This window comes from Cladophialophora psammophila (assembly GCF_000585535.1).
Source record: "Cladophialophora psammophila CBS 110553 chromosome Unknown aczJe-supercont1.8, whole genome shotgun sequence".
NCBI lineage: Eukaryota > Fungi > Ascomycota > Eurotiomycetes > Chaetothyriales > Herpotrichiellaceae > Cladophialophora > Cladophialophora psammophila.
This window is the reverse complement of record NW_006912929.1, coordinates 423926-450016: the sequence shown is the minus strand read 5'-3', so window position 1 is coordinate 450016 and position 26091 is coordinate 423926. Positions and strand designations below refer to the sequence as shown.

General features: G+C 52.2%; 12 protein-coding genes across 12 annotated transcripts; 5 read left to right on the top strand and 7 right to left on the bottom strand.

Annotated features, from left to right (window-relative positions):
• Positions 1-246: 246 nt before the first annotated feature.
• Positions 247-2353, top strand: A1O5_05799 (uncharacterized protein; the record flags this gene model as incomplete). The annotated part of the gene is made up of 3 exons (XM_007746398.1): positions 247-285; positions 348-729; positions 786-2353. 3 exons carry the CDS (start codon positions 247-249, stop codon positions 2351-2353), a joined length of 1989 nt encoding a protein of 662 aa, XP_007744588.1.
• A 1504-nt stretch (positions 2354-3857) lies between these two features.
• On the bottom strand, positions 3858-6003 carry A1O5_05798 (uncharacterized protein; the record flags this gene model as incomplete). Its single annotated transcript, XM_007746397.1, has 8 exons — positions 3858-4409; positions 4470-4546; positions 4603-4843; positions 4895-5082; positions 5137-5227; positions 5282-5411; positions 5462-5765; positions 5865-6003. The coding sequence occupies 8 exons, from the start codon at positions 6001-6003 to the stop codon at positions 3858-3860; spliced, it is 1722 nt and encodes a 573-aa protein (XP_007744587.1).
• Positions 6004-7115: 1112 nt separating this feature from the next.
• A1O5_05797 (uncharacterized protein) lies at positions 7116-8179 on the top strand (the record flags this gene model as incomplete). Its single annotated transcript, XM_007746396.1, has 2 exons — positions 7116-7197; positions 7341-8179. The coding sequence occupies 2 exons, from the start codon at positions 7116-7118 to the stop codon at positions 8177-8179; spliced, it is 921 nt and encodes a 306-aa protein (XP_007744586.1).
• Positions 8180-8262: 83 nt separating this feature from the next.
• On the bottom strand, positions 8263-9243 carry A1O5_05796 (phosphoribosylaminoimidazole-succinocarboxamide synthase; the record flags this gene model as incomplete). Its single annotated transcript, XM_007746395.1, has 2 exons — positions 8263-9039; positions 9100-9243. 2 exons carry the CDS (start codon positions 9241-9243, stop codon positions 8263-8265), a joined length of 921 nt encoding a protein of 306 aa, XP_007744585.1.
• Positions 9244-9550: 307 nt separating this feature from the next.
• A1O5_05795 (uncharacterized protein) lies at positions 9551-11872 on the top strand (the record flags this gene model as incomplete). The annotated part of the gene is made up of 1 exon (XM_007746394.1): positions 9551-11872. One exon carries the CDS (start codon positions 9551-9553, stop codon positions 11870-11872), a length of 2322 nt encoding a protein of 773 aa, XP_007744584.1.
• A 193-nt stretch (positions 11873-12065) lies between these two features.
• On the bottom strand, positions 12066-12641 carry A1O5_05794 (cytochrome c oxidase subunit 6a; the record flags this gene model as incomplete). Its single annotated transcript, XM_007746393.1, has 3 exons — positions 12066-12279; positions 12350-12374; positions 12431-12641. The coding sequence occupies 3 exons, from the start codon at positions 12639-12641 to the stop codon at positions 12066-12068; spliced, it is 450 nt and encodes a 149-aa protein (XP_007744583.1).
• Positions 12642-13052: 411 nt separating this feature from the next.
• On the top strand, positions 13053-14211 carry A1O5_05793 (uncharacterized protein; the record flags this gene model as incomplete). Its single annotated transcript, XM_007746392.1, has 3 exons — positions 13053-13433; positions 13494-13718; positions 13771-14211. 3 exons carry the CDS (start codon positions 13053-13055, stop codon positions 14209-14211), a joined length of 1047 nt encoding a protein of 348 aa, XP_007744582.1.
• A 463-nt stretch (positions 14212-14674) lies between these two features.
• On the top strand, positions 14675-16563 carry A1O5_05792 (glycerol kinase; the record flags this gene model as incomplete). Its single annotated transcript, XM_007746391.1, has 4 exons — positions 14675-14677; positions 14735-14871; positions 14963-16133; positions 16273-16563. The coding sequence occupies 4 exons, from the start codon at positions 14675-14677 to the stop codon at positions 16561-16563; spliced, it is 1602 nt and encodes a 533-aa protein (XP_007744581.1).
• Positions 16564-16719: 156 nt separating this feature from the next.
• A1O5_05791 (uncharacterized protein) lies at positions 16720-18236 on the bottom strand (the record flags this gene model as incomplete). Its single annotated transcript, XM_007746390.1, has 2 exons — positions 16720-18028; positions 18094-18236. The coding sequence occupies 2 exons, from the start codon at positions 18234-18236 to the stop codon at positions 16720-16722; spliced, it is 1452 nt and encodes a 483-aa protein (XP_007744580.1).
• A 273-nt stretch (positions 18237-18509) lies between these two features.
• A1O5_05790 (uncharacterized protein) lies at positions 18510-19478 on the bottom strand (the record flags this gene model as incomplete). Its single annotated transcript, XM_007746389.1, has 1 exon — positions 18510-19478. One exon carries the CDS (start codon positions 19476-19478, stop codon positions 18510-18512), a length of 969 nt encoding a protein of 322 aa, XP_007744579.1.
• A 1115-nt stretch (positions 19479-20593) lies between these two features.
• On the bottom strand, positions 20594-22636 carry A1O5_05789 (uncharacterized protein; the record flags this gene model as incomplete). Its single annotated transcript, XM_007746388.1, has 1 exon — positions 20594-22636. The coding sequence occupies one exon, from the start codon at positions 22634-22636 to the stop codon at positions 20594-20596; it is 2043 nt and encodes a 680-aa protein (XP_007744578.1).
• Positions 22637-23920: 1284 nt separating this feature from the next.
• On the bottom strand, positions 23921-25366 carry A1O5_05788 (uncharacterized protein; the record flags this gene model as incomplete). Its single annotated transcript, XM_007746387.1, has 3 exons — positions 23921-24671; positions 24726-25182; positions 25288-25366. 3 exons carry the CDS (start codon positions 25364-25366, stop codon positions 23921-23923), a joined length of 1287 nt encoding a protein of 428 aa, XP_007744577.1.
• Positions 25367-26091: the final 725 nt, after the last annotated feature.

Below are 26091 nucleotides of genomic sequence, written 5' to 3'. Positions count from 1 at the left end.
ATCGCGCGTAAACGCGTCCAGCGTGCGAATTTCTCGCTCTCCTTTGTCGCGTGTTACTCAAGGCAGGTGCCGCTCGCTGCGGACCCCTTTGGCACTGGCAGATTCACGCCGCAGGCAGTTGAACAACACATCCACTCACTGCCACCACCGCTGCTTGACAATTTCGTGAGGCCATGCCAATATAATACTATCCTTCGCCTCCTTGTCTCACTTGCCCCTTTCGGTCTCACTACAACACAGCCCAAAATGGCAGACAAGGAAATCTACTCTGCCACTTACAGCAATGTACGTACCCTCACCCTGTTTCCTTTGTTCTCCCTCAAACACTGACTGACATGTGACTGCAGGTTCCCGTCTATGAGCTCAAGGTTGCCGGCGACCATGTTATGCGCCGCCGATCTGACAATTGGGTCAATGCTACTCACATTCTGAAGATTGCCGGCTTTGATAAACCAGCCAGAACAAGAATCCTCGAACGTGAGGTGCAAAAGGGCGTCCACGAGAAGATTCAAGGCGGGTATGGAAAATATCAAGGAACATGGGTCCCTCTGAATGAAGGCCGTTCTCTGGCCGAGAAGCATGGTGTTATTGACCGCATCGCCAAAATATTCGACTTTGTTGCAGGGGATCGTAGCCCTCCTCCTGCTCCCAAGCATACTACGGCTGTGTCAAACCGATCAAAGCAGCAAAAACAACCCGTGGTTCCCCGAAAAGTCCCTTCGCAGCCGAGTAAGTATCGCCCCATCCTTCCCAAGGAAATCAACGCTTACTTGTTACGTTCACAGCCCAGCATTACCCCCCACCGGACGGTTACGAAAGTGCCAGTGTACAATATAATGGAACGGAGAGTCGAGAGCGTTCTCCAGAGACTGCTTCATTCATGGCCGAAGACGACTTCCTTCCCCTTTCTCAAAATTCGACGGCTTCGAGAAAGCGAAAGCGAGATTTCGAAGAACCGGTTCCCACTGCCTCGGACCTCGAACATACCATGTATGGCGATGAGTTGCTGGATTACTTTGTTACTGCTGGTGATGATCCGGCTGCTGCCAACATCCTACCTCCAGAACCGCCCGCACACTTCGATGTTGATCGGCCCATCGACAACCTGGGTAATAATGCTCTGCACTGGGCTTGCGCCATGGGTGATGTCACTGTTGCACGGGACCTCCTTGCACGCGGTGCAAATCCTGCCGCTCAAAACAAGAGCTCACTGGAGACTCCCTTGATTCGGGCTGTCTTGTTCACCAACAACTGTGACAAGAAGACCTTTCCAAAAATCCTGCAGTCTTTGGCTGGAACGATTGTGGAGCGAGACGCTTATGGAGCGACCGTCTTTCACCATATCGCCGAGTCAGCGCGTTCCCGGGGCAAATGGAGTTGCGCTCGGTACTATTGCGAAGTATTGATCAACAAAATGCATGAAATGGGCTCAAATTATGTTCAGGCGCTCCTTACCTCCATTGATCACAATCACGACACCGCGGCACTCTGCGCTATCCGCAATGGATGCGTCAAAGTCGCAACATTCCTCCTCAACCATTGTCCCGAAGCAGGAGACATACCAAACTTAAAAGGAGAAACTGCCAATGAGTACCTCAGAGCTCTTCGAGAAAAGAAAGAAAGTCTCCAACAACCAGGCTCATCTCCACCGCGTCTCGGAGAGTCTTTCTCGTCGAAACAATCTCGCCGTAAGCGACAGAAGGAAGCCTTGTCCCGGGCTGCCTCGTTGGTGCTTGACAAAATCGGTCCTCTCCTGGACGCAGGCAGCTTCAAGTTAGCCGACATGTACGATTTGCAGATGTCGGAGAAGGACACAGAAATCGCGGAAGCGAAACACGCCCTGACAGAGCTCGAGAACCAGCGACATAAGATTAGACAAGAGACCTTTCCGCTGATGGCAAAGATCGAGGATGTCTCCAAGATCCCCAATCTGAGGCAGGAGTACGAAGCATGTCTGAGCGAAGTGGAGTCTCTTCTCGAACAGAAAGAGCACGCTACCCTACAGAATGAAGTGTTCCAACAAGACCAGCAGACGAGTCCTGAAGCATTCCGTTTTCCCAACACGTCACCATTGTCCCCTGAGGAAATCGGTGCCGTGGTGCCATGGGCGATCGAGCTCAACAATCAACAAACCCTTCGCCGGCAACTGGTCAAGGACATTGCCAAACTTATGAGTGATGCCGGTGCAAGTGAAAAGGTTGGGAAACATAGGAAGCTCGTGGCGATTGCCACTGGACTCAAAGAAGACGAGCTGGATGGTATGTCGGAGGAGTTGTTGGAAAGTTTGCAAGGGAACCAGGCTGGAAATCCGCCGCAGACGCCCCCTCAGGCTCCCGCCGAGGTTCAGCCTTGAATTCAGTTCTGAGGACTGGATATGACGAACGAGAGTTTTTAAATGAACCACAATGATATGAACTACTATCTACAGAATATGCCATTCTTCTTTCTCATTCACCTTGTCGAATGTTTTTGACCTACAACCGCGTTTCATTGTACATGGCTTGTAATTTGGCTATTCGACTCCAAAGAACCCAAGCTGATTGGATCCTTGCCAGGTCATGAAATCCAGGCTGTAAGACCACTCGAAAAGGCTGCAAGCGTTGCGAGGGAGCGCTGGACGATTGGACAGAACTTGCCAGCTAAAATACGAACCGAGTTAGAAGAAGAAGAAGAAGAAACTGACACGGTGACACCCGAATGAATCCGTTTAGTACCTCTCTACCTTAGGTAGGTGTCTAGGTGCGTGCATTTTAGCAGTACTGGGTAGAGCCCGCCGGTGCGTACTAATAAGCTCCCTCCCTTCTAGCCATGCACTTGTTGACAAATGCAAGAGGACAGAAAACCAAAAAAAAAAAAAAAAAAAAAAAAAAAAAACCAAGGGAGAAAGAAGACAATTAGGCAGCCCGACTGTCGAAGGAAAGAGAGGCGAAGAAAAGAATGCCGCACGTTCGTCACTGTACGTACTCGCACTGAGACGGGCAGACCACGTCGCTCTCGAGGAAGGAAGGCCGTGTGACTCAGCTGGTGAACATTCGTGAAGAAGAAAGACATCGCCCGCCCGCCCGCGCGAGAGAGCGAAGAAATGAAGAAAAACAGGCCGGTTTCTTGCGTGGGTGGAACGGGCGCGGTGGAACGGGGTCCTGCGCGGGCTGTGTAAGGACAATATACAATGGCAACATCGAAGCTGGCGCCTCTTCTGTGTGCGACGCAGGGCTAAGAAGGGAGGAATTTGAGCTCAAGCTTACAGCCAAATCCAAGTTCAGGGCAGGGGCCAAGGCAAGTTCAGGTCAAGGTCAAGTCAATATTAAGCTCGTCACCTCATTTTGTTATGAGCAGCGGAGAGAGTCTGTCTCTGTTTCTGCTATGCTGTCCTCTGCTCTGCTATTTCGCGCCTGTATTTGCGCCTCACTGCACCTTTTTCACCCGAAGTTCCAGCAACGCGTTTCATTCGTGGTCCTCCCCAGCAAAAGCCGGGAAAAAAAAGCAGATCGCCTCCCATGATCGAGCTGCACTTCAACTCGTGCTCAATCTCATTCTCTGTGAGATTCTCTTGTGTTCCGTATTCCATCCATTCGTTCGAGCTCCATGATTCTGTTTATCTCAGCTCGTGTCATATTGAGTTGCAGTTCAGCTCAGCTCGTTTGAGCTCATCTTCTGAGAGATCTCTTGGTTCTGTGTTCCGTTTCGATGTTCCCCAGCCATGTGTCGACGATGATGTTGATGTTGATGTGATTGTGAATGTGAATGTGAGTGATGCGTAAGAGATGTATGTTCATGTCCATGCCCCGTTTTCCATGCTCAATGTTGCACATATGGATTCTGTTTGCACCTAAACGCCCTGAACGCCGTCCTTAATGCTAATATTCTCCCTCTTCGTAGGTCTCTTGAATAGTCGGGATAGAATGGCCAACGTAGACACCTGGAGACTGGTAGACAGGAGTGCCGGCAGGACCAGCGAAGCCATGTTGGTGCTGATTCTGATCCATGTGGTTCGGTGTAGGAGAGAAGATTCCAGCTGGAAGCATGTGGCTCATGTTGCTGTAGCTTGGTGGCGTCATTGTGCCAAAGCCGTACGCAGATGCTTGCTGTTGCGGAGTGCCATACATGGGTTGTGGTATTCCCTGATGATTGTACTGGATGGTGGAAGGGGGAGTCATTTGGTGGACAGGCATACCTTGGACACCAGCTGCGGGACCCTGGACGCGGTCGTAGACTCTTGGAGTTCCACCAATATTGTAATTCATGTTGGCTTGCTGCACTGGATAGCCGGTGTTGCGTTCACCATAGGTGTGTCTTGAACCATTGTTCTGCGCTCCGACCTGCGCGGTTGGAGCCATGGAAAAACGAGAGGGTCGACGTGCAGAATACTCCTTTTGTTCTACGCGAAGCTTGATGCCCTGCAAATAGCGCTGTGGGGGAGATTGTTAGTTTGTGGTGTGGAGCATGGGAAGAGTGATGGATAGACTTACTTCGGCACTAGCCGCACGGTTGGCCTCGTGGGGAGTGGAGAATTCGATGAAAGCAAAGTTGTTCACGACCTCGTTCTCTGCATCCTGCGTTAGGAAAACTGGGTGTGGTGGAATTGGCAATGATGGGACTCACCATAAGTCTTCTTGATGATGTTGACTTGGACGATGATACCAAACTCGGCAAAAAGCTCTTCAAGATCAGCACGGGTTGTTCCCTCTGGCAGATTTCCAACGTAGATAGACTTCTGGTCAATAGCCGAGCGAGGGTTGGTGAAACCACCAATGACAGTGCCGCCGTCGGCTCCGATGCGGATGCGTGGTTCGAGGGAAGGTGCCATGTAAAGCTGGAAGCCTGCGGTGTGATTCTGAAAGAACTGTTCCTGGGTTAGAATGTTACTCCCCAGGGCAATAGATTGGAAACATACTTTGAGAGCGTCGCGACAGTCGAGGTAGTACGCGAATCTCACGTACATCCCGTTACCCGAGCCACCGTGGCGTCGATTAGCCATATTGGTCGGTGCGATGAGCTCGAGAGGACCGTAACGTTCGAGGATGCCACGAGTTTCCGCCTCTGTGACCATAGTGCCATCAGTCTTGCTGAGGATGACGGCGCCTGGAGTCATTGTCAGCTTCTATCAGGCGTATGTATGTATGGGGTGTGATCCACGCTCTGCCTTAGCCTGTTCGATCCGAATCTTTCTCCCGTCTATGATAAGACCATACGCGCCTGCGACCGCAGCATTGGCGTCCTCATCCTTCTGTAATAACAGTTAGTCAGATGGATGGTACGGGCGTTCCTCTATTTTGCTTACCTGGAACTGGATGAACGCATTGGGATGATGATTTTTGTCGCGGCGGATCTTGACATGGTTCGGGCCATACCCATCGAACGCCTGATGGCAGGCGATTTCGAGTTGGTCCTCGGAGCGATGCTTGGACAAGCTAAAATAAGTTAGAACGACTTTGTCCAGGGTCCACATCTGTAGACTCACTTCGCAACAAAAATGAGTGCAGTTGGTGGATAAAGACCTTGCGCGTTCGCGGCGGTCGGGACCTGATTTACGCGGTCTGGTCGCGGAGTAAAACCCTTGTACCCAACAGGGGCACGCAGGTTGTTGATGATTCGACGAGCAACAGTGTTCATGGCGACCTTGCCGTCAGGAACAGAGTTTGAAGCGCCGAAGACATCATCCTCCTCGCTTGGCTTGATCGGAGTCTTAGCCAGATGACGGGTTTCGTCATCTGGGACGGGGGGCCTGCCATCATCTGGGAGAGATGATGGCAGAGAGGCAGAGACTAAAGATCATCGACAGACTGTCAGTTCTCATCAAATCCGGCAGTGAAAAGGTTCTTTCCCATAGTTTCGAGAAGGTGGAAGGGCAGAGGAGTACAGACCTTGAGCGGTCTCAGTGTTTTCGACACGGCTCTGCTCGCCGTCGAGCTTCATGTTTGCTGTGTCCTCGGTGATCACTGCGATCTCCGGGTTTGGCGTTGATGATGACGATCGGGGGAAGATGACTGGGAGAGCGGGCATGGTGACCCGTCTTGAGGGAGGGGATGAAGATGAGGCCAGGCGGGAGGCCATTTCTGCAGGCTTATCTGTTTCGCATGGTTTCTAGGTCAGTCTGGTCCCAGATCAAGTTTATAGACTCGGAGAAGTTGTACTTACCCTGCAAACGGTTTCTATGACTAGAACAAGGAGGCCAACGGCGTTAAAGACGTAATGAAAGCTGTAAACGCGGAATAATGAGAAGTGTAAAGAGAAGTGTGTAAAGGAGTAACAGGTCAAAGTGAAATGTGTTGAGAGCGCGAGGGGTATTCATGATGCGGGCTTGGCATTCACCAGCGCTCACTCCTATTCTTAACTCCATTTCTGAAGTTCATAAAGAAGGCCTGTCTCTGGCCTCTTCATCTCCTTGCTTCCTGACCGCCTGTGCGCTCCATGTGAATGCTTGTACCTGTACCTACCTGGGGAGATGTGGTTTCTCGAGGGAGTAGGTCGAACATAGTATGTCCATGGTTGAAAGCATTCAATAACGCGAGACGGAGAAAGGAGGGTGTTTGGTAGGCAAGGGCTGTTCCTTGGGCACCATGCTGTTTGGACGCTCAATGTCTGTTTCGATCACGATCAGCCTCCTTCTCTTCAAAGTCAGTTTGTTCATCATACTGGTTGACATTTCTGTGCCTTTGCACGTCAACAACCTTTGTCTTTTGACGTGATTGATGGGTTCCAAAAATCTCTGGATGAACACAACTTGTCTCATTCTTGAAGTGAGGAAGAAGTTGAGCGAGAGAAGAAAACAAAAACAACAATGAGAATAACGGTTGAAATTCACGAATTCAGCCTCGTCCCGGGAGGCGCTAAACGATATTTGGAAAGGTCGCTATCTATCTACCGCTTGGCTATGAAAGATGTCCAGATTGACTCCTATTAGCGCCGGGGTTTAGCCGGCTGATCCCGAAGCGGGTGGTGGACTATTGGCGGGCGAGATTGGAGAGAAGAAAGGCCAAGCGTCGAGCACGTGCAGGCCCATGACGTTGAGCAGCGTTGTGGGCGCAGCTTCCAAGGGCAGCAAAGGCAATTGGAACAAGGTCATGGACCTGTCATCGCGAGGATAAAGGCCTGCGTCGTGGAAAGCAACAGTCATGTTTTTGCCTACAGTCGGGCGCTGTGCGCCTGGCTTCTGGAAAAAGACTGGCCAGGAACTGGGAAGAGCAACCAAATTCGGTATGAGGTTTCCAAATGGGCGACTGGGGAGCTACAGACCTCTCCTGAGCTTCAGGATGCCATTGCATTGCTGTGGGAGATGCGGCGGAAGGCACCATAAGTGATCTTGTTGAAAGAACGGGCTGACTTCTCTCCATAAACAGCTCTCAATCTCGAAGGCCTGCATCTACCTCTTGCCCCCTACCCTATCTTCGACTTTGCAGATCCGGAAACCATTACAACACTGAAGACCATGACCGACCAGTCAGTTGGCGGATTCTCAACGGTGCAACTTACACAGAAGCCTCGCGACGTATCTACGCACTCTCCCACTCCTGCGCACATCCTGTTTCATGGAAACATTTCTACGAAGCTGCCTGCCAATCGACCAGACATCCAAAGGACAGGCTACGCGGCATGGAGAAATGAAGACCGAGGGAGAACACTATTCGGGGAGTTGTTTTGGAACGTCGATACCTACATGTACCTTGCGCTGCGGGTAAAGAGTGACGGCAGGAAATATTTTGTCAACCTACAGACGGACTCCATCGTAGAGTCGGACATACACCAGCATCGATTGTACACTAAATATCACAAGGGCGCGGAGGGACCAGATGATCCCGGGCAATGGGAGACCGTTTGGATCAAACTGCACGAGTTTGTGCGAACGAATCACGGAATTGTCACGGAGCCACAATCAGAGATGTTGCGGCAGAAGGTGAAAAGCTTTGGGATTGGCTTGATTGACAGGCAGCCAGGCCCGTTTGAACTTGGAATTGCTGCAATGTGGGCGACAAACCTGAACGAAAGAGGTCAAGTTGATGGGCGGACGGGATGGGAAGAGGGCGATCAGGGAAGCGCAAGATTAAGCGAAGTGACACTGGAAAAGTTGGCACAGAAGGCCGAAGAGAAGAAGAACATACCAGAGCAGAAGAAAAGCTTCCGCGAAAGAGTACCACATTTTGGAAAAGTTGGTTCAGGAGATACCAAGGCATTCAGATGAGACAAGACAGCGCAGCGGACAAATGGCATGGGAAGAAGGATCGTGTTTGCATTCGGGGATCCATAAAATGCTGCACGGTGTCTCTATTTCAGATCTTGAAGAGTCTCCTGTAGAGACCTCCCCGTCAAGATTTTGAATGCATCGAGGTATCTTACATGGGTGGCTTCAACCACATCCTCAGGCATTTCCACACCCTGTTTGTTTTTCAGACCATTATCTGTCAACCAATCTCGCAGTGGCTGCTTGTCAAAACTCTCCTGGCTCTGACCGAGCTTGTAGGCAGATTTCGACCAAAACCTCGAGCTGTCTGGAGTAAGCACCTCATCTACAAGCACAACTTCGTCCGTCTCCTCATCCAAGCCAAATTCGAATTTCGTGTCCGCGATGATGATCCCCTTTTCCTTTGCGTAGTCTCTTGCCGCCTTATAGATGCGAAGCGACAATTCCTCTATTCTTTTCGCGTACTTCTCACCCACAATATGAGCCGCTTGTTCTGTTGAGATATTCTCATCATGACGACCCAGCTCAGCCTTGGTGCTGGGAGTGTAGATGGGCTCAGGGAACTCTTGGGACTCTTGTAGGCCCTCTGTCATCTTCTTCCCATTTACCTCACCGGTTGTCTTGTAGGAGGACCAGGCGGATCCTGTGATGTATCCTCGGACTATGGCCTCTAGCGGAAATACCTTGAGCTTGCGCACAAGCATACTTCGGCCTTTCAACTGAGCAGCAACATCTTTCGGGATCGTAGGTGGTAGGTCGAGAGAAATGAAATGGGTCTTGAGGTCAGGGATCTGTTTCTGGAGATATTGGAACCAGTGCACAGTCATCAACGTCAGGACAAGGCCTTTTTCTGGCACACCCTAAGTATACAACTCTAGTCAGTGAGTTGGTAGTACAGGGCTGGACCAATAGTAGCGCACATTCTTCATGATAACATCGAAGGCAGAAATTCTGTCGGTAGTCACAAAGAGCAGGCATTTTGAGTCGACATCGTATAGCTCTCGCACTTTACCTGACGCCAGCAGTGGCAGAACACCTCCTAAATCTGACTTAATGAAAGCCATCTCGAGGATTGCTCCAGGCCTTGTCCGCAGAATGACTCCCGTCCGCCAGTGGTTTCATGCAAAGATGAAGAGGAAAAGGGCATGCAAAGGAGGCAAACATGCCAAACGCGACAAAGTATAAACAAGATGCGACCCACTGACACGCCCGCCTCGAACAACGCGCCTTATTGTCTACCATGTTTAATGCACAACGTCTCCCAAGAGTAGCAATGGTCCTTGGGCAGAGTAATGCCCCTGACTGACGCTATCAATTCTGCTAGCTGTCTGCTGCATTACACCCGTCGATCTCACCAATGCTAGCCGCAAGATGAGCCGCTATCTCACTCCAGCAAAGATCACGCTGCTGGTGCTCGCTCTACTCTATGCAGAGGATGTAGTCCCAACTAAAGAAGCTACAGCCGTGTTGTCTTTTATTCTCTCCCAAATTGTTCCATCGAGCAAGCATTCTCCATTGTTCCAGGAAGGCACAGAGTTCCAGCATGCTCTCCCGATAGCTGAATTCGAGTCCACATTATCCTCGCGCCCGTCTGCGAGATCAGGCAGAACTCTATTTGATCTGCTGGTGAAGAGACTGTGGGAAATTGATTGCTCCCATGCTCTTGATGCCTTTATCACGTATCTTCCTTCTCTTCTGACGAAGTCCAGGGAGCAGTTGCTGAGGGAGCGGGAAACTGGTGAAGAATCTGATCAAACTTATGGACGTATTCTCAGAACATCACCCTTGGGCGCTTTCATTCGCCGCTGCCACTTGGAATACACAAGACTGCAGTTTCAAGACAGCATCACTCTCTGGCAGGATTTTATCTCCTACAGACTCCCTACTCGCGAGGCCTATGAGAGGAAGAATCATTCAGCCGGCGGAAATGCCCTTGACTCGAACCTCGCAGAATTGGGCCTTGACTCATCGCATCCTCTGGCCCAGTTGATGTATGGAAGACTAGCCGAAGACGAACAAAAGCATCATGGAGCATACAGCATGTACGATGTCGAAAAACTGATGGAATTTCAGGTCTCCGAAATCCAGCGTCTTGGTGGGAGATTACCTGACGGCATGAGATTGAAGCTTCAACAGATGTCCGAAGCCGGCACTGTCATCCCAAAACTGGGGAATTATCTCAATTTCCTTGATTCATGGCGAGCTGGGGATTACTACTCCGCCTTTGACAATCTACACAGATACTTTGATTACGCAATGCAGACGAGAGAGAGAGCAATATATCAATACGCACTGCTCAACCTCGCCATCCTCCAAGCAGACTTCGGATGTCACGCAGAAGCCCTTTCCGCAATGCAGGAAGCCATCGCCACCGCTCGAGAGAACAAAGACACCACATGCCTCAACTTTTGCATGAGCTGGGTATACCACTTCGGGCGATCATTCCCCGGTGAAATCGACGCCATACGCGACAGCGGCATTCTCGGCAGCGAAGTCGAGGGACTCGCATTCCTTAAATCCCGGGCTAAGGATGCGGAGATGTGGAGTCTCTTGGGCACGACACTATTGAGTGAAGCGAAGCTAGGTCTGCAATATGGCGACAGCCTCGCAGGTGTCTTTGAAAACCTTGCAAAAGCTTCGCATCTCAGCGTCGTCCGTTCGACTCAGAGCGCTGTCGGACCGATGTTCCTCATAAAAGGTGCCGCATTTAGCAGGATTGGCCTCGCTCATCTGAGCTGGTGGTGTGGCCAGGCTTTCCTGCAGTGCCATTCCAAGGACGCACCACTCGAAGATCTGTTCAAAAATTATTGTCGAATAGCCGGGCTCTTGGTCCAACGTGGCAGATATGCCGAGGCTGAGCAGATGCTGAACAATATTCCGCCCTATGTGCAGCGGCGAATGAAGTTCCAGAATTCCATGAACTTCTACTCGGGCTTATTGAGGGCCCGCAGGCTCATATATCGGGACAATTTCGATGCTGCAGAACATTTGCTCGATCGGCTAAGCGGACAGGGTGCGCCGGATGTAAAAATTGCATTTTCACTGTCATTGCTTGGGATCGAGCTGCTCATTCGTCGGGGAGTTCTCGACCAAGCTCTTGAAAAGGTTGAAGATTTGGTACAGGGAGCGAATAAGAACCATGAAATCAACGACATCGCCGTGCGGACCAGGCTGTTGAACCTCGAAGCACGCATCTTGATCGAGAGCGGGCATTCACTCAAGGCATTCTCGCTTGTCGTGCGCGCAGCACAGATCGCATTTCGAGGAAGAATTCTCCCCTCGTTATGGACATCTATCTATCTCCTTGCCACAATTCTCAACGACCTCCGCGAGTTCCTGGCTGCTGTCGACCTTCTCCAATCAATTATGCCTCAAGTGCTGGAATGTCAAGACTGCGACCTTGCCGCCCACTCATACTCCGTGCTCGCAGATGCGAACATGGGTCTCGCTGGCTCATCTTCGGGAACAGACAAGTTTTCCGCAACGAAGCAAAAGGAACTCATCAATAAAGCAATGGAAAATATTGATCATGCATACACGCAGTATAGGTACGTTGAAGATTTACAGGGCCAGTTGGAGATGTTGAAGAAGAAGGCGACGATTATGCACTGGAGGGGGGATTTGGTGTTGGCGAATGATACAGCGACGCAGTATTTAGGGCTCAAGAGGGAGTACGAGGCCCAAAGTGTCTGAAGGTCGCGCATTCAAGTGTCGGAGTAAACGCTGAGATCCTTGAGTTCTGAACTGTATGAGATAATGAATTGTGGCCGTGTTATCCCCAAGTCAGGTTACCACCTTCACTTTCTCTGCACTCCTTATGTACAAATAAGGTCCACCATGACCAACCCAGTCTTTTGAAACCACCCCAGCGTACTTCGGTTCATGTTTAAGTTTGCTTGTCTTTCTTGTGGTAATTGACCTTGTCGTTCCAGAAGAGGGTCTTGTCACCCTCTCCCCACCAGAAGTTTCTAGTTCGAATGTTCTGGTAAGGGTATTCGACACGCTCTTCCAAGGGAGGCATATGTGACCAGTGCTCCCAATGTTCGTTCCACAGATTCCAGGCGTTTATGCTTGCTAGGACTAGGCAGGGGACGACGACGCTGTAGAGATGGTTAGATGCCAATTGTCTTCTTGCCAAGGTGCGTAATATCTCGGGCAAGGTGTGCATACAAGATCGAGAGTTTACGCCAGAGATCTGCACCACGTTAGCCATTCTCTCATGGACTGACAAGCACCGGAAGAGGAACCCACCACTTGTGGCAGCAGCATGGGCTTTCACCGCAGCTCGTTCTCGGTTGAAAGCATTGTCGGCCGTTCCAACGAGTTTGCTTGCTCCTTGACCTGGTGGGCTCGGAACGCTGCTTGCGAGACGTCGCTGGAAGGTCGCTCGGAAGAGGGGTCGAAAGGCAGGCGAACGGAGCTGCTGCTGCGCCAGGCGCAGGCCGACGCGCTGGAAGGACATTTTGGAACTGCAAATGAGTGGAGAGGAGGTTGATGGTGACTTGGACAGAACTTGAAGAGTGCAAGTGAGGTCGGGCGCGGGAGCTCTGCGGGAGCTTGGCAGGGCCAATGACGATGGCCTGAGCGCAGCTGTCATTTGAAACCAAGATTACCGGGTACCAGTGCCACAATCCTGCACAATCTTGCACAATATGGACACACGTGATTCATTTACGCCGTCATAACAAATCAGCTTTCCCACATCGAGCACCCGATCGTGAGCTCAATCCGAGCTCCTTCGAACTTCAATCCTTTCTTCACCCGAGCACAGTTCGACCATCTCCACTCCTTCCAACTCGCTCTACAGCTCCAGTCCAGCTGGCTCTGGTCGGCCTGTAATACTTCTCGCCTTTACAGACCAGCCATTGCCATCATGTCGACAACCATGCTGCGTACCAGCGCTGTCCGATCGATCCCGCGTTCCTTCAACTCCTTCCAAGCGACCACCCCACGAACGAGCTTTCTCAACAATGCCCTGAAAGCCTCTCTGCGGACTTCTGCTCGCCCCGTACGGACTTCTCGCATCCTCGCAGTCGCCGCCTTTCAGCCAGTCCCAAGAGCCGTGGTGCGCTATGCCCATAATGCCCACGCTTATGACATTGCAAAGGCAGAGAAGTCACTTCATGACAAGATTTTGGAACCAATTCCACAGGCGGTCTCTGCTGATTCGACAACCCGACAAGTCACTGGCGAAATGAGCAAAGCTGCTGACGAAGATGAAGTGGATATGATGGCCGGTATTCGAAGTGACTTTGTGGGTTCCTGGCATGCAAGGAAGAGCTCGCTTTCACTCTGCTAATCTCAAGACGAACAGAACACGATCAAGGAGACATTTAGTTTGGCATCTGTGCCTCGTGAAGCTCTCTATGTCGGTCTCGCGGGTGTCATTCCGTACCTGGCTACGTCTCTGACCACCGTCTATCTTTCGTTCGACATTCAATACGCGGCCACTCACGGCCAAGGCTTTTTCATGTCGGGCGAGACGGCTGAGACGTTGCTTCACATCATCGAGCCAATCCAGCTCGGTTATGGTGCTTCGGTCAGTTTCCCGGACCGTTTTGAAATGTTTTATGATTGACCCAGAATCTCAGATCATCTCGTTCCTTGGTGCCATCCACTGGGGACTCGAATGGGCCGGCTACGGTGGCTATAAAGGCTACCCGAGATACTCGATGGGTATCATTGCCACGGCTGTAGCGTGGCCGACACTTCTCCTCCCTGCTGAGGTTGGCTTGATCGCGCAGTTCCTTGCCTTCACCTTCTTGTACTACAACGATGCAAGAGCTTCTGCTCGGGGCTGGGCTCCTCCGTGGTATGGAGTCTACCGATTCGTTCTCACTTTCATTGTTGGCGCCAGTATTGTCGCTTCGTTGATTGGACGTGGCCAGATCGCTGATTTGGTCACTCGACCTCCTGGGCCTGCCGACAGAATGAGGGAGCTTAGGGCCAGACAGATGGAAGAGATTGGACCTGAACCAGTCGGCGGTGAAGAGGAAGAAGAGGAAGAAGAAGGTGGCGAGGAGGAGGAGTAGAAAGTCAAGGAAGCTGTGCGTCAAAAGTGGAGAAACGTTTGCAACACGCGCTGATTGTTTGCAGGGAGCAGTCATTGTATATATCAAGGCCAAGGCAGGCAGATCCAAACATTCCATTTGTCTCTTGAACAAGCACGGCTTCTTGGTGCCGCTCGGTGATTGTGTGCCCCGTCTCGCCAGCACCAGCGAGACCAGCTGCCACATGCTTTTCCAGATCGTCATCTCGGCGTTGCATCATAACCTCCTCGCCTCGCCGAGCACACCTCTCCCCGCACTCGAGCTCTCTCCAGCCTGACGCAACCACTGCTTCCTTTTCCTGATTACTGCTTCTTTGTTGCATGCTCTGTTTCTGGTTTGGGTCTTGCTGGACATCTTTGTGAGATAATGTCTTTCCATGTTTTCGAGACTCAGGCAACATTTGGCTCACCTCGGTTCTCCATCAAGCTTGTCTCTTCTATCCAACATGGTACTTTGTTCTTGAAATTAGCCAATGCTTAAGTGCTACTGACAAGGGGTGTTGTAGGGCAATAAATCGAACAAGGCTTTCGTTGGCGCAATCGACAATGGCACTACCAGTACACGATTCCTCATCTTCGACCCTGCGGGCAACCCAGTTGCCGAGCACCAAATCGAGTTTGAACAGCATTATCCACACTCCGGGTGAGTTTTCGCACGGTTGAACGAGACCTGTATCTCCAAAGCAACGCGAGGTGCCCTTCCAATGACCGTATCCTCTCTTACTCCTGTCCAGCTGGCATGAACACAACCCGCAGGACCTTGTCGCTTCGGTCTGCACTTGCATCGACCAAGCATGCACCTCCTTCACCTCTCAAGGGTACTCTCTCTCCGACATAAAAGCCGTTGGGATCACAAACCAACGTGAAACAACCATGGTATGGGACATCAAAACGGGGGAGCCGCTCCACAACGCGATTGTATGGACAGACACCCGCAGCGCGCACATTGTGCGCGCACTCAAGCAGAAGCCGGGGGCAGATGAACTCATAGAACTGTGTGGCCTCCCGCTGTCAACATACCCAAGTTCCACCAAAGTACTGTGGATGTTAAGTCACGTTGACAAGGTGAAGAAGGCGTACGCGGAAGGAAGACTAGCCTTCGGGACGGTGGATACCTGGCTCGTGTACAAGTTGAACGGCGGTGTTGAAAGAAATGTGTACGTGACAGACCCCACGAACGCAAGCAGGACCATGTGGATGAACATCCACAAGCTCTCTTACGACGACAAACTGATTTCCTTCTTCGACCTCGACGTCAAAACACCGAAGCTCCACTTGCCGAAAATCGTTCCCTCGTCAGACCCCGAGGCATACGGCACGCTCGCATTGAGCAAACTCAAGGGAGTCAAGATCACAGGCTGCTTGGGTGACCAGTCGGCGGCGTTGGTGGGACAATGTGGTTTTTCCCCCGGCCGGGCAAAGAACACGTACGGCACGGGATGTTTCCTTCTATACAACGTGGGCGAAAAGCCCGTAATTTCGACACACGGCTTGCTCGCCACGGTGGCGTATGATTTCTCGCCGCAGGGCATCAAGCCCGTCTACGCGCTTGAGGGATCCATCGCCGTGGCTGGCTCGTCGGTCAAGTTCCTCGTCAACAAGCTGGGCTTCGGTAGTAAGTCGTACCAGATCTCCGACCTGGCGGGGACGGTCAAAGACAACGGCGGGTGTGTCTTTGTCACGGCATTTTCGGGCCTGTTCGCGCCGTACTGGTACGACGACGTCAAGGGCACGATATTCGGGTTGACGGGATACACGGAGAAAGGGCACATCGCGCGGGCCACGCTGGAGGCGACATGTTTTCAGACCAAGGCGATCCTGGACGCGATGGAGAAGGACGCCGGTGTCCACCTGAAGGAGCTGGCCGTGGACGGGGGCATGAGCAACAGTGACTTATGCATGCAGGTGAGTTTACCATACCTATACATAGTCCTTTCTCTTTTTTTTTTTTTTTTTTTCTCTCCTGCCCACCCACTCAGCCACCCAACTCCCATAGGAGAAAATGAATCATGAAGTTGACGAAAAGCATTGGTTGTCCACGCAGACGCAGTCCGACATAATCCAAATCCCCGTCGACCGGCCCCGGATGCGCGAGACCACGGCCCTGGGCGCCGCTATCGCGGCGGGCTTCGCGGCCAAGGTGTGGTCGTCCTTTGACGAGCTGAAGGAGATCAACGCCGAAGGCCGGCACTTTTTCCAGCCCGGCATCTCCAAGCGCGAGAGTGACAGGCTGTACAAGAAGTGGAACAAGGCCGTGCAGATGTGTCGAGGGTGGATGGACGAGGATGAGGATGAAGAGAAGTGGGAGAGGGAAGACACGGGGAAAAAAAAATAGCGAGGACCTAGGAAGCCAGTAGTGGTTTAAAGACAAAAGAGAGGATGGAATTGTGGACGGGTCAGGGGCCTGAGGGTTTCTATATCTGTCGCTCCCTGTATGTATGCATGTATGTATGTATGGCCTTGGTCTTTTTGTCTCTTCAGAACACGATTATTATTTTTTCTTCATTCCATGTCCATTGCTCCCCGTTGCATGGTCTGCTTCATACCTTTCGATCCTCGCCTCCCAGTCTTTCCGCAATGTCTCCATCCTGTTCCACACCTGTGCTCCTTGGGCGACAAAGTTTTCGACGTCGTCCTTCGTGGCGTCGGCGGAACCGGTCTTTCTCCCAAGACTCCCACCCCACCATTTATCCTTGAAAGGCTTGCCGCTGCCGTTGAGGCCCCAGCCCGGGACGTCGGTGACGCGAACGTGAGAACGGCCCAGGCGGTCGGTCGACGACCCCCATTTACATGGCCCGCTGTATTCGTCGCCGGTGGCTTGAATCGCTTTGCCTGTAATGGCTGCTAGGGATGCGAGAGCGAGCCAGGAGGCCGACGCGGCCCCTAGGTAGCTGGTCACGTTTGCCCAAGGCGAGCCGCACCAGCGGGCCAGATAGATGCCGAGCCGATAGCACTCGTGCACGATCCAGCAGAGGCTGATGATGGTGGTGGTGCAGATCCCTGGGTGCGACACGTGGAAGGTCGGCTCAGATTGATCTGGCCGCCCCCGTGCGGATGCCATGGTGTAAGAAGGCGTGGTGTATTCCTTGACTTGTTTGGCGGTCGCCGGCTGATTGACCGCACTGAGCGCCAACAAGTCTCCTATGCGCTTAGTGTGTTCGTATGCTGTGTCTGATTTCAACCCCTGATGGTCCTCCGGGTTGTAGTGCCATCCGACCGCCTCGATGGAGGTCGACCAGATGATCTTGCCGCGGGACTCTGGTGCGCATGCGCGGAATAGCGGCATGAGCCAATGGACCAGCATGTAATGTCCAAATACGTTGGCGCAGAAGACCTCTCCCAGTATCGGTTCCTCACCGGCACAAGTCCCCTGTGAGAACTGTGGTTTTGTCACCAGTCCGACGAGACCAAGTTTGAACGTCGGCCATGTTGTGGCCTGTCTGATGCTTGTCAAAACCGTCCAGAGCGTCAGGGGCCAGTCCAGGCCGGACCATCCTCCTATACCAGCATTAAGGACTATTGCGTTTAGATGAGGCAGGTCTGAGGCGAGGAGTTTGCGGCTGAGGGCGCGGATGGAGAGAAGGCTCGTCAACTCGACATTCTCGGGTTGGAAGAAGATCTTGCGACCAGAGGCGGGGGCACGGCCATGTCTGGCGAGGTGCTTCTCGAGGGTCGAAAGAGTCTCGGCACCCTTTTGGACGCTCCGAGTCGTGAATATGATGGTCAGAGCGCCATGGTCGCGGGGGTGAGAGGCAAGATACTCGTCGATCAGACGACAGCAGGTTCCCAGGCCTAGGCCGCTTAAGCGAGGAAGTCAGAATCTGGCCGATTGGATGGGGGAAACATGGAAAAGTCGCTTGCTTACCTGTTTGCGCCAGTCACCAGGACATATTGATCGTTGCTTGTCATTGATTTGGCTCCTTGAGGTTTGTTCGTGAGGGCAGCCTGCGCAGAGCTAGCGAGCAAGTGTCCATGGTGGAATCCTTTTGTTCTGTTTGGGATCCCCATGAGCAAGGACAATATTGATTCTGGGCGCGCAGATCGTCGTGGCGCGACTCGGCTCGCGGCGTGTTGCTGACATAATCGGCGCCCAGTATATCCAACATCAAGCCCATCGAGCACCATCGTATTCTCTGTCAATTACCTCGTATGTACACAGCAACTACTCCGTAAAATTCGTAAAAAGGCCCGATTCATACATCGCAATCTTGAACCAGAAACCAGACGTCTTGTCTTGTCTTGTGACTACTCCTACTGCTACTACTACTACACACCCGGATCTTATTCTTTTGTTGTACGGAGGCCAGCCTCCCAGGTTGCATTGGGATCTACCCCCCATCCATAAGAGCTGCTGTCTTTGGTGGATGTCCGACGCATATCGCGTTTATATTTGGTCGTGTATGCACCTCCTGGAGTGGCCCGGTGCAGCACTGCGGTGTTGTCCCACATGACCATGTCGCCATTGTTTTCCCACTCCACCGTCAACAAATATTTCTCCTGAGAGACGTGGTCCAGCAACTCGTTGACCAGCGGTCTGCTCTGTCCAATAGTCTCTCCGTCAAAATGGTGTGCATATGTTGTGATATACAGATTCATACGGCCTGATTCTTCGTGCATCTGCGCCAGTTTATGCCGCGCCATGGGAAGATCCGAGGGCTCAAAATCCGCAAAAGTGTCTGGGGCTGCCAGTTTTCGGTTGTGGTAGAGGGAGTTGTTGCAGACCAAAGAGTCGATGCGTCGTCGCATCTCCTCTGAGAGATCGTCATAGGCTGCTCGCGAATCGAGGTACTGCGTCGCGCCCCCGGTACCCTTCGGAGGAAGCTCGACGGCGCGGAGGATCGAGTAGTGTGCACGGCGTGGATTGTAAGCCATGTCTGCGTGCCAAAGGCAATTACCTTTGTTCGCCCCGACGCGTGCCGGCTCCAGCTCGGTGAGCACGTTGCCATTTTCATCCAGGTTGGATACGTCGAAGATCTCAGGCTGGTGTGGAAATCGCATCCTGCGGCCAGCCTTCATGTGGGCCTTGACATCATACATCTCGCCGAAGTTGGCGGTGAATTCAATCTGCTGTTCGTTGTTGAGATTCGCACCGCGGAATACGAGGACGCCATACTTGTTGCACGCATCACGTATCTCAGCGGCGGTTTCCTTCGAGACCGGCTTCGAGAAGTCGACACCGTGGACTTCTGCACCAAAGGTCCGGGCGAGAGGAGTGCAGGTCAGAGTAGACGTGGACTCGCGGGTGATCATTGTGCAGTGAGGTGGAAGATCTCAGATCTGGAGAGAAAAGTCGAAGACTCACCACCAGCAAAACTGATGTCCTTTCTGAATATGTTAGATACTGCAAGTGCTCCACTTGCCCTGGCCTGTTGAATATGGTACATGTATCATACCATGCTTGCTGCGTTCTATCTTTCAGTTATAGCGACCAGACCTGGTTCAAGCGGGGTTGATATCCTATGGAGACCTCGGCCCGAGCTGTCTAGAGAACAAACTATTGGCAGGCCTGCAATTGGGAAATCATTCAAAAATGGTCAGAATAGGCCTCGGAGTCATGAAGCTTGGAAGGGGGGGGGGCAAAGAGACGATACTTCCCCCCAGAAGTGCTGAGACTCCGCGGGACTCAGTTCCCGCGGGGAGGGCTACACGCAGTCTTCCTCCCTTGACCTTTGATAGTTTGGTCCGGGCCGTCATTTCCGCCAGGTCAGGAACGAGGGGGCCATGTAGACCTTGACCCAAGTTAACAATTTGTCTCAACTATGTCAGTGGCCAAGTGGAGAGCAGCGTACAATAGAGGGCGAAAAGCCACTATTCCCTCAGGGTGGCCTATTGTGGCATAGCTTGCTCAAGGTCAGGAGTCGCGAGCCTTGCCCCGATTCTGTAACTGACGTCCACATTCCAATTACATTGAGAGGTCGCAGCCTCGTCTCGATGTGGGTCAGTGGTCATACAAGCACTTTGCTGTTTACAGAAAGCCATAGCTTTGAAGTGTCCGTCATATACGACTAGTTAGTTATGAGAAGATCTGCGCGTCTATACCTACATTTCGGGGAATGAAGAAGCGATGAGATGGCGTCCCAAGTGCCATGTCTTAATATTAAGGCGACTACCTTGCAAGACTACCAGACAAGTATTATATCAAACATTCGCCCGACTCTGTAGAATATACAGAGGGCCTCTCCCGGTGACTTGTGATTTCTGACTGTCTCCCCCGTGCTCGACTGGCTGGTTGTCTGTCAAATAATGGTTCGTGCTCTGGAGGATAACCCTTTTTCAATTCCACGATAAGAGAGTCATTTTACCCGCTAACCAAATTCACAACAAAGACACGACATATGAAGGCTCTTGATCAGCCACCATCAATGTCATCTATCACTGACCCGCGAGACCCCTTCCTTCTCTCCTCCTCTCCCACCCGTTCCAGGTGGGAGCAGCACGTCGGGGAGCTTAATCCCCAAGCTGCCTTTAGAGCCAACCTCCTTATCCTTCTTGGGTTGTGACTTGTTTCCTCGTCCATTATCCCCGTTGTCTGTGTCATCATCCTCACGGAGCTCAATTTCAATCTTTTTCAATTTCTCCCCGCGTAGGATCTTCATAATCTCCTCCCGGTCCAGCGTTTCGTATTCCAGAAGGGCATCTTTTAAAGCTTCAAGCTCTTTGCGCTTCTCTTTGACAATTCGGTCGGCGCGTTCTCTGCCGCCTTCCACAATCTGTCGCACCTCGCGTTCGATCTCTTGCTTCGTCTCGCTCGAGAGTTTGTCGTAGTCGGAAGCAAGATCCACATTTCCAAGTTTGGCAGAGTACCCACACTGGGTGACAAGATAGAACGCGGTTCGAGTGGCTTGCTGAACATCATGAGAGATACCGCTTGTGACCTTGTGGGGACCGTAGATCAATTCCTCAGCCGCTCGCCCACCCATCGAGACATCGATCGACGCGATGAACTGATCGTAGCCTCTGCTCACCTCGTCCATTTCAGGGAGGAAGTGAGTGACACCAAGCGCTTGACCACGCGGGATGATGGTCACTTTGTACAACTGATTACTAGCTGGAGTAAATAAGTTGACCAAAGTGTGACCAGCCTCGTGGTAAGCGGTTTGGATCTTGTCCTTTTCTCGAATCATTCGGGACTTAGCCTCGGCGCCCATCATGATCTTGTCTTTGGCCCACTCAAAGTTCATGGCCGTGATCTTCTTGTACTTCAGCCGTGAAGCATGAACCGCAGCTTGATTGCAAAGATTCTCCAAGTCGGCGCCAGACATGCCGCTTGTAGCACGTGCGAGGTTGGTCGCATCCACATCGGCAGCGATGGGCATGTTCCTCATGTGATGTTTCAAGATCTGAATCCGGCCGCGGACATCAGGCAGGGGCACGTTGACATGTCGGTCGAATCGTCCCGGTCGAATGAGCGCTTTGTCTAGCGACTCGGGATAGTTGGTCGCAGCGATGAGAATAACCCCGGTGCTAGGGCTGAATCCATCCAACTCTGTCAGGAGTTGATTGAGTGTTTGTTTTGCATAGGCGGGATCACGTGCATTTCTTTTGCCTCCAACAGCGTCGAGTTCGTCGATGAAGATGATGGAAGGGGCCTTGTTTCGTGCTTGGGTGAAGAGATCTCGAACTCGTTTAGCACCGACTCCGACATACAGTTCATCGAACTCGGAGCCGGACATGTAGAAAACCGGTACGCCAGCCTCGCCAGCAACGGCGCGAGCAAGCATTGTTTTACCAGTACCGGGCGGGCCCACCAGGAGAACACCTTTGGGGGGCTTTCCTCCTAGCTGGTTAAATTTTTCCGGGTTCTTTAAGAATTCAACCAGCTCTTGAAGTTCCTCCTTAGCCTCGTCACAGCCATGCACGTCGCTGAAGCGGACAGTCTGATGCTGGGGTTGTACTTCGTTGTTTTGTCCGACTCTCGTCCGGAAGCTCCCAGTCATCTCCACGACCATGGTAAGGACCACGAGGAGGAAGTAGCCAGACAAGCCAACCCAGAGGAATGTTCGGACCCATTTCAGAATGGTTGCGCCCCATGACTCTTCCACCACCACATAAAGCGGCGCTTCTTTTGCCCCTGTACCGGATTTATTGCTAGGCATAATCACTTGCCCACCGTAGTTCTGTCCGGCAACTGCCTGCCCAACAGCCCGCAATTTGTCAGGACCCAAGCCGTTACTTTGTGAACCGGTAACATTTGAGCCGGGTGTGCCTGGAGCAGGAACTGAGCCTGTCATCTGTAGAGCCTTGAGGTAGGCCGCATCCGCTGCTGGGTTGGTGGCGTACCGACCAGACTGATATCTTTCAATAACGAGTTTGGGCATGTTTGCACGTAGGAGGGCGGAATAGAAAGCGTTTTGGGCGGTGGCACTTGTAGGATTGTTGTTCGCAGTGCGTTCCGCGTGAGCCAGCATGTTTTGGTTGGCAAGTGGGGATGTCGTCGAGAATTGTCGATATTGCTTACCCAAGCTTGTATTATCTGGTCGGCGCGGAGGACCAAACGCCAGAGACCTCGTTGGAGGTTGTATCGAAGGCAGTCTTATTGTGCTCTTTCCTGTGGCCGCCCTCATTGTCGTATTCGGGACGATGGTCGACCACTCCCGGCGCAGAGTTGGTATCGAATTAAGGCGAGAGGTAAAGTTTGAGGAAAGATTTCTAGACATCCAGGGTAGGGTTGGGCGCGAATTTAGATTGAGCGAATGCGGCCGGAGACTGTCGGGCGGAAGGGAGGTGAGGAAATCTGGGAGAATTACGCTGGACGAGGGCTGCAAGCCATTAGATATATTCGCGCCTCGAAAGACAATATTGCGTACCATCGACTGCCTTGATCTTGCGTTGGTTGAGTGTATTTGCCGCACACCGGATGCATCTCCCTCAGTTCGCAGCCGCGCCAGGCGATAACGTCGGAGGGTTTGGAGTGGCGAAGTAAAGAGCGACGGCAGCGTCGTGAAGACATCTGGGGCAACAGCAGACAGGCTCTGAAGCAGCAGAGAAGTCAGCTGGCGATGATTCTGTACCATGGGCAAGATACTCACTTGTAACTGCGAGAGGGGAGCCTGTAGAGACATGATCGGGATTGAGCGGCGGCGGCAGGCCGCTAATAGAACGTTGGAAAAGAAACTCTCAGTAGGAAGACAATCACTATGGAAAAAAAGGATCAACAGAAAGAAGAAGAGAAGACAATCAAAGAAATATCTTGACTTGCCACGCCTTGGCTCTTGAAGAGGGATGTTTGGCAGGCAGGCTGGCGCGCGATGATGGTCATGGTCATGGTCATGGTCATGGTCATGGTCATGGGAGAAATGGAAGCACAGAGAGAGGATGAGAAGTAGCGGCTGCGCCCGCTCAACTGCAGCTCCGGCTTGCCCCATTCTTCGCCACCCAGCCCAGCTTTTGGTCTGACAGGAGGAACGACGAGTGTGGGCGAGTGGGATCCAGTTGGATCCAGTTAGTATCTTTCAGTCTGACTAAATTATTTGATCACCACGGAATAAGTCACGTGCTCTTCGTATTTTCTCCCGGTCGAGGGACCTGAGATTGTATTTGTTTTCTTCCATTACCAGACGACAGACTATCTTTCAACAATCCTGAGGCTGTCATCCCGTCGATTTCAATTTCAAATGGTGGGCTTGACATTACTCGAAATTGCACGGCCAAAACAAATGCCATTGAATGCAATATATTTACAACTTCCTCTCCTATCCGGTCTTGGGCAGTCTCGGAGACCCTAGGGGCGAGACGAATCCTGGACCCTGAGCATCTGAGTGTGTTGTGACGTTAGACAGCACTGGTGACCTTGTCCCAATTCCCGCCGCAGCGGCCTGCACGGGTGTTCCTGGCGGCGAGCCGGGCGTTGCTTCGGTGGGTGTGCTCACCGAACCAGCAGGAGAAAACACCGGATGATGCTCGTGTATATATGTGCTTCCTGGCAGCTCCTGTGGAACCCCGGGCGGCTGCTTGTGAATAGCGAGCCCTCCTTTGCTCTGATCATATGCTGGTGGTGACGATGTCGGAAACATGGGCCAACCGTTTGCTCCGACAACCCCTGGAGATCCTGCTTGGGCCTCTGGGCTGTCCAGCTCGTGTGCGGTTGGCGCTCTCGACATCGACATGTGAGGGAGAGCGGGCTCTTCGGGTGGGAATGTTGTCGTGCGGTTTGCTTCGGCGGCTCGCTTCGCCTTACGCCTCCTTCTGACCCAGAAAAACGTCGTTATGCATACTATACATATCACGACCCAAATGGAAACGGGGATAGCAATCTTCGCTCCAGGAGGGAAGTTGCTTTTCGCCTGCTGTTGTGTCACAAGCGAATACTTCTGCGAGAAGACGTGGTCAGTGATAAGGGTCAGACCAACCACTGTTGGAGTGGACGCTGGAACAAATGTCGTGGCAGGAGCCGAATAGCACGGAGTCTCCAGCCCAATTGCAGTATAATATATCTGATATCCACTGATGTTCAATTAGCGTCGCAAACGTGGTAAGAGTGGGAACAAAGGTACTAACAGTGGACAGCAAGCACTCGCGGTTGTAAAATAGTCCTGTGGGCACCTTGTGATGACTGCATGGAGTCCATACTCATATGGACAGCAATCTGGTCGGTTTTCAGAACAGCCGACGTTGAGAAACTCGGTCACCCCGCCGGCGGCGTCCGTTACTATCGCAAAGTACGGCACCGTGCAGCTGCCGGTCATCAACGGTGCTCCGACAAAAGTCGTTGCTGTTATCGGCTTCCCTGTCGTGGGCACCGCTGTTTCAGACACTGCATCGCCCGATATTGTTGTGAGGCTCGGATTGCCCGATGAAGACGACATTGATGCTGGTGGAGCCGTTGAAGCTGCTGGCGGCTGAGTGAGACTCATGCTAGCAAGCACGCTCGATAATCCTGCTGGTGAGCATCCCACGAAATCTGGGGCGGTCTCATTGACAGCAGCACATTCTTGCTTGTTGAACTGAATTGCAACTAGGCAAAGGTCAGAACTGTGTCCTTCCAACGCATCGGTTCCCACATACCTGCTTGCTCGTCGGAATTACACTGGGTATACAGGCAGCAAGACAATGTACTGACATAGGTTGTACTCGAACAAAGACAGGCGATATCGATCACCGAACATGATGTCTGAGCGGAGGTGGAATTCGAGAGACATCCTTGCTGTTCTTCGGTCAACGACCATCTCATCCATCTGCCAGCTTCAACCAACTTACTGCGCACTGAGGGATATCCTGGACTGAAATGGCATGCACCAGGCGAAGACCAAGGATGTGGAGGAGAACCGTGACCAGCTTCATGGCGAACACGCTCAAGTCTCAGAGAGGAAAGAGCGACGACTCCGTAACTGCACCATGCAGTCGTACTTGGGGCTGCGAAATTCAAAACCCAAACTCAAGTTGGTTGATGGAAGAAGTTGAGCACCTCATGGCGCTGACTTTTCTGTTTCCGGGTTGGATTTCAAACAAAAGAGACATTCCTTCAGTATCCACGGTGACATTCTTTGAACAATGGGCGGAGCGTCGGTGCTTTCTCGCCCAATGCGTAATGGTTTCCGGTCTGGAATGTCGGCGGGCATTCCTCAATGCACACGCGCAAACCACCACGACCAGGAGAAGCACAAAGAGACGAACCATGAACTAGGAAACCGACCATCTTTGGTAGGCAAACTAGCAAGGTGCGTAGCCCTGATACGCAAAGGACCAGTTCTTCTACCCTGCGGTGCGCTTGGGCCAATTCCGGGAAACCGGCACAACAACCCTTCTTTGAACATCATATTTTAGACGTCGCTGTCTGCTGAGGTGTGTGTGTGTGTGTGTGAAGGGACAAGCCTTTGTGCGGAAGTGGCTTTTCTCTCACGGGTCGGATGGCATCTGCTTGTCG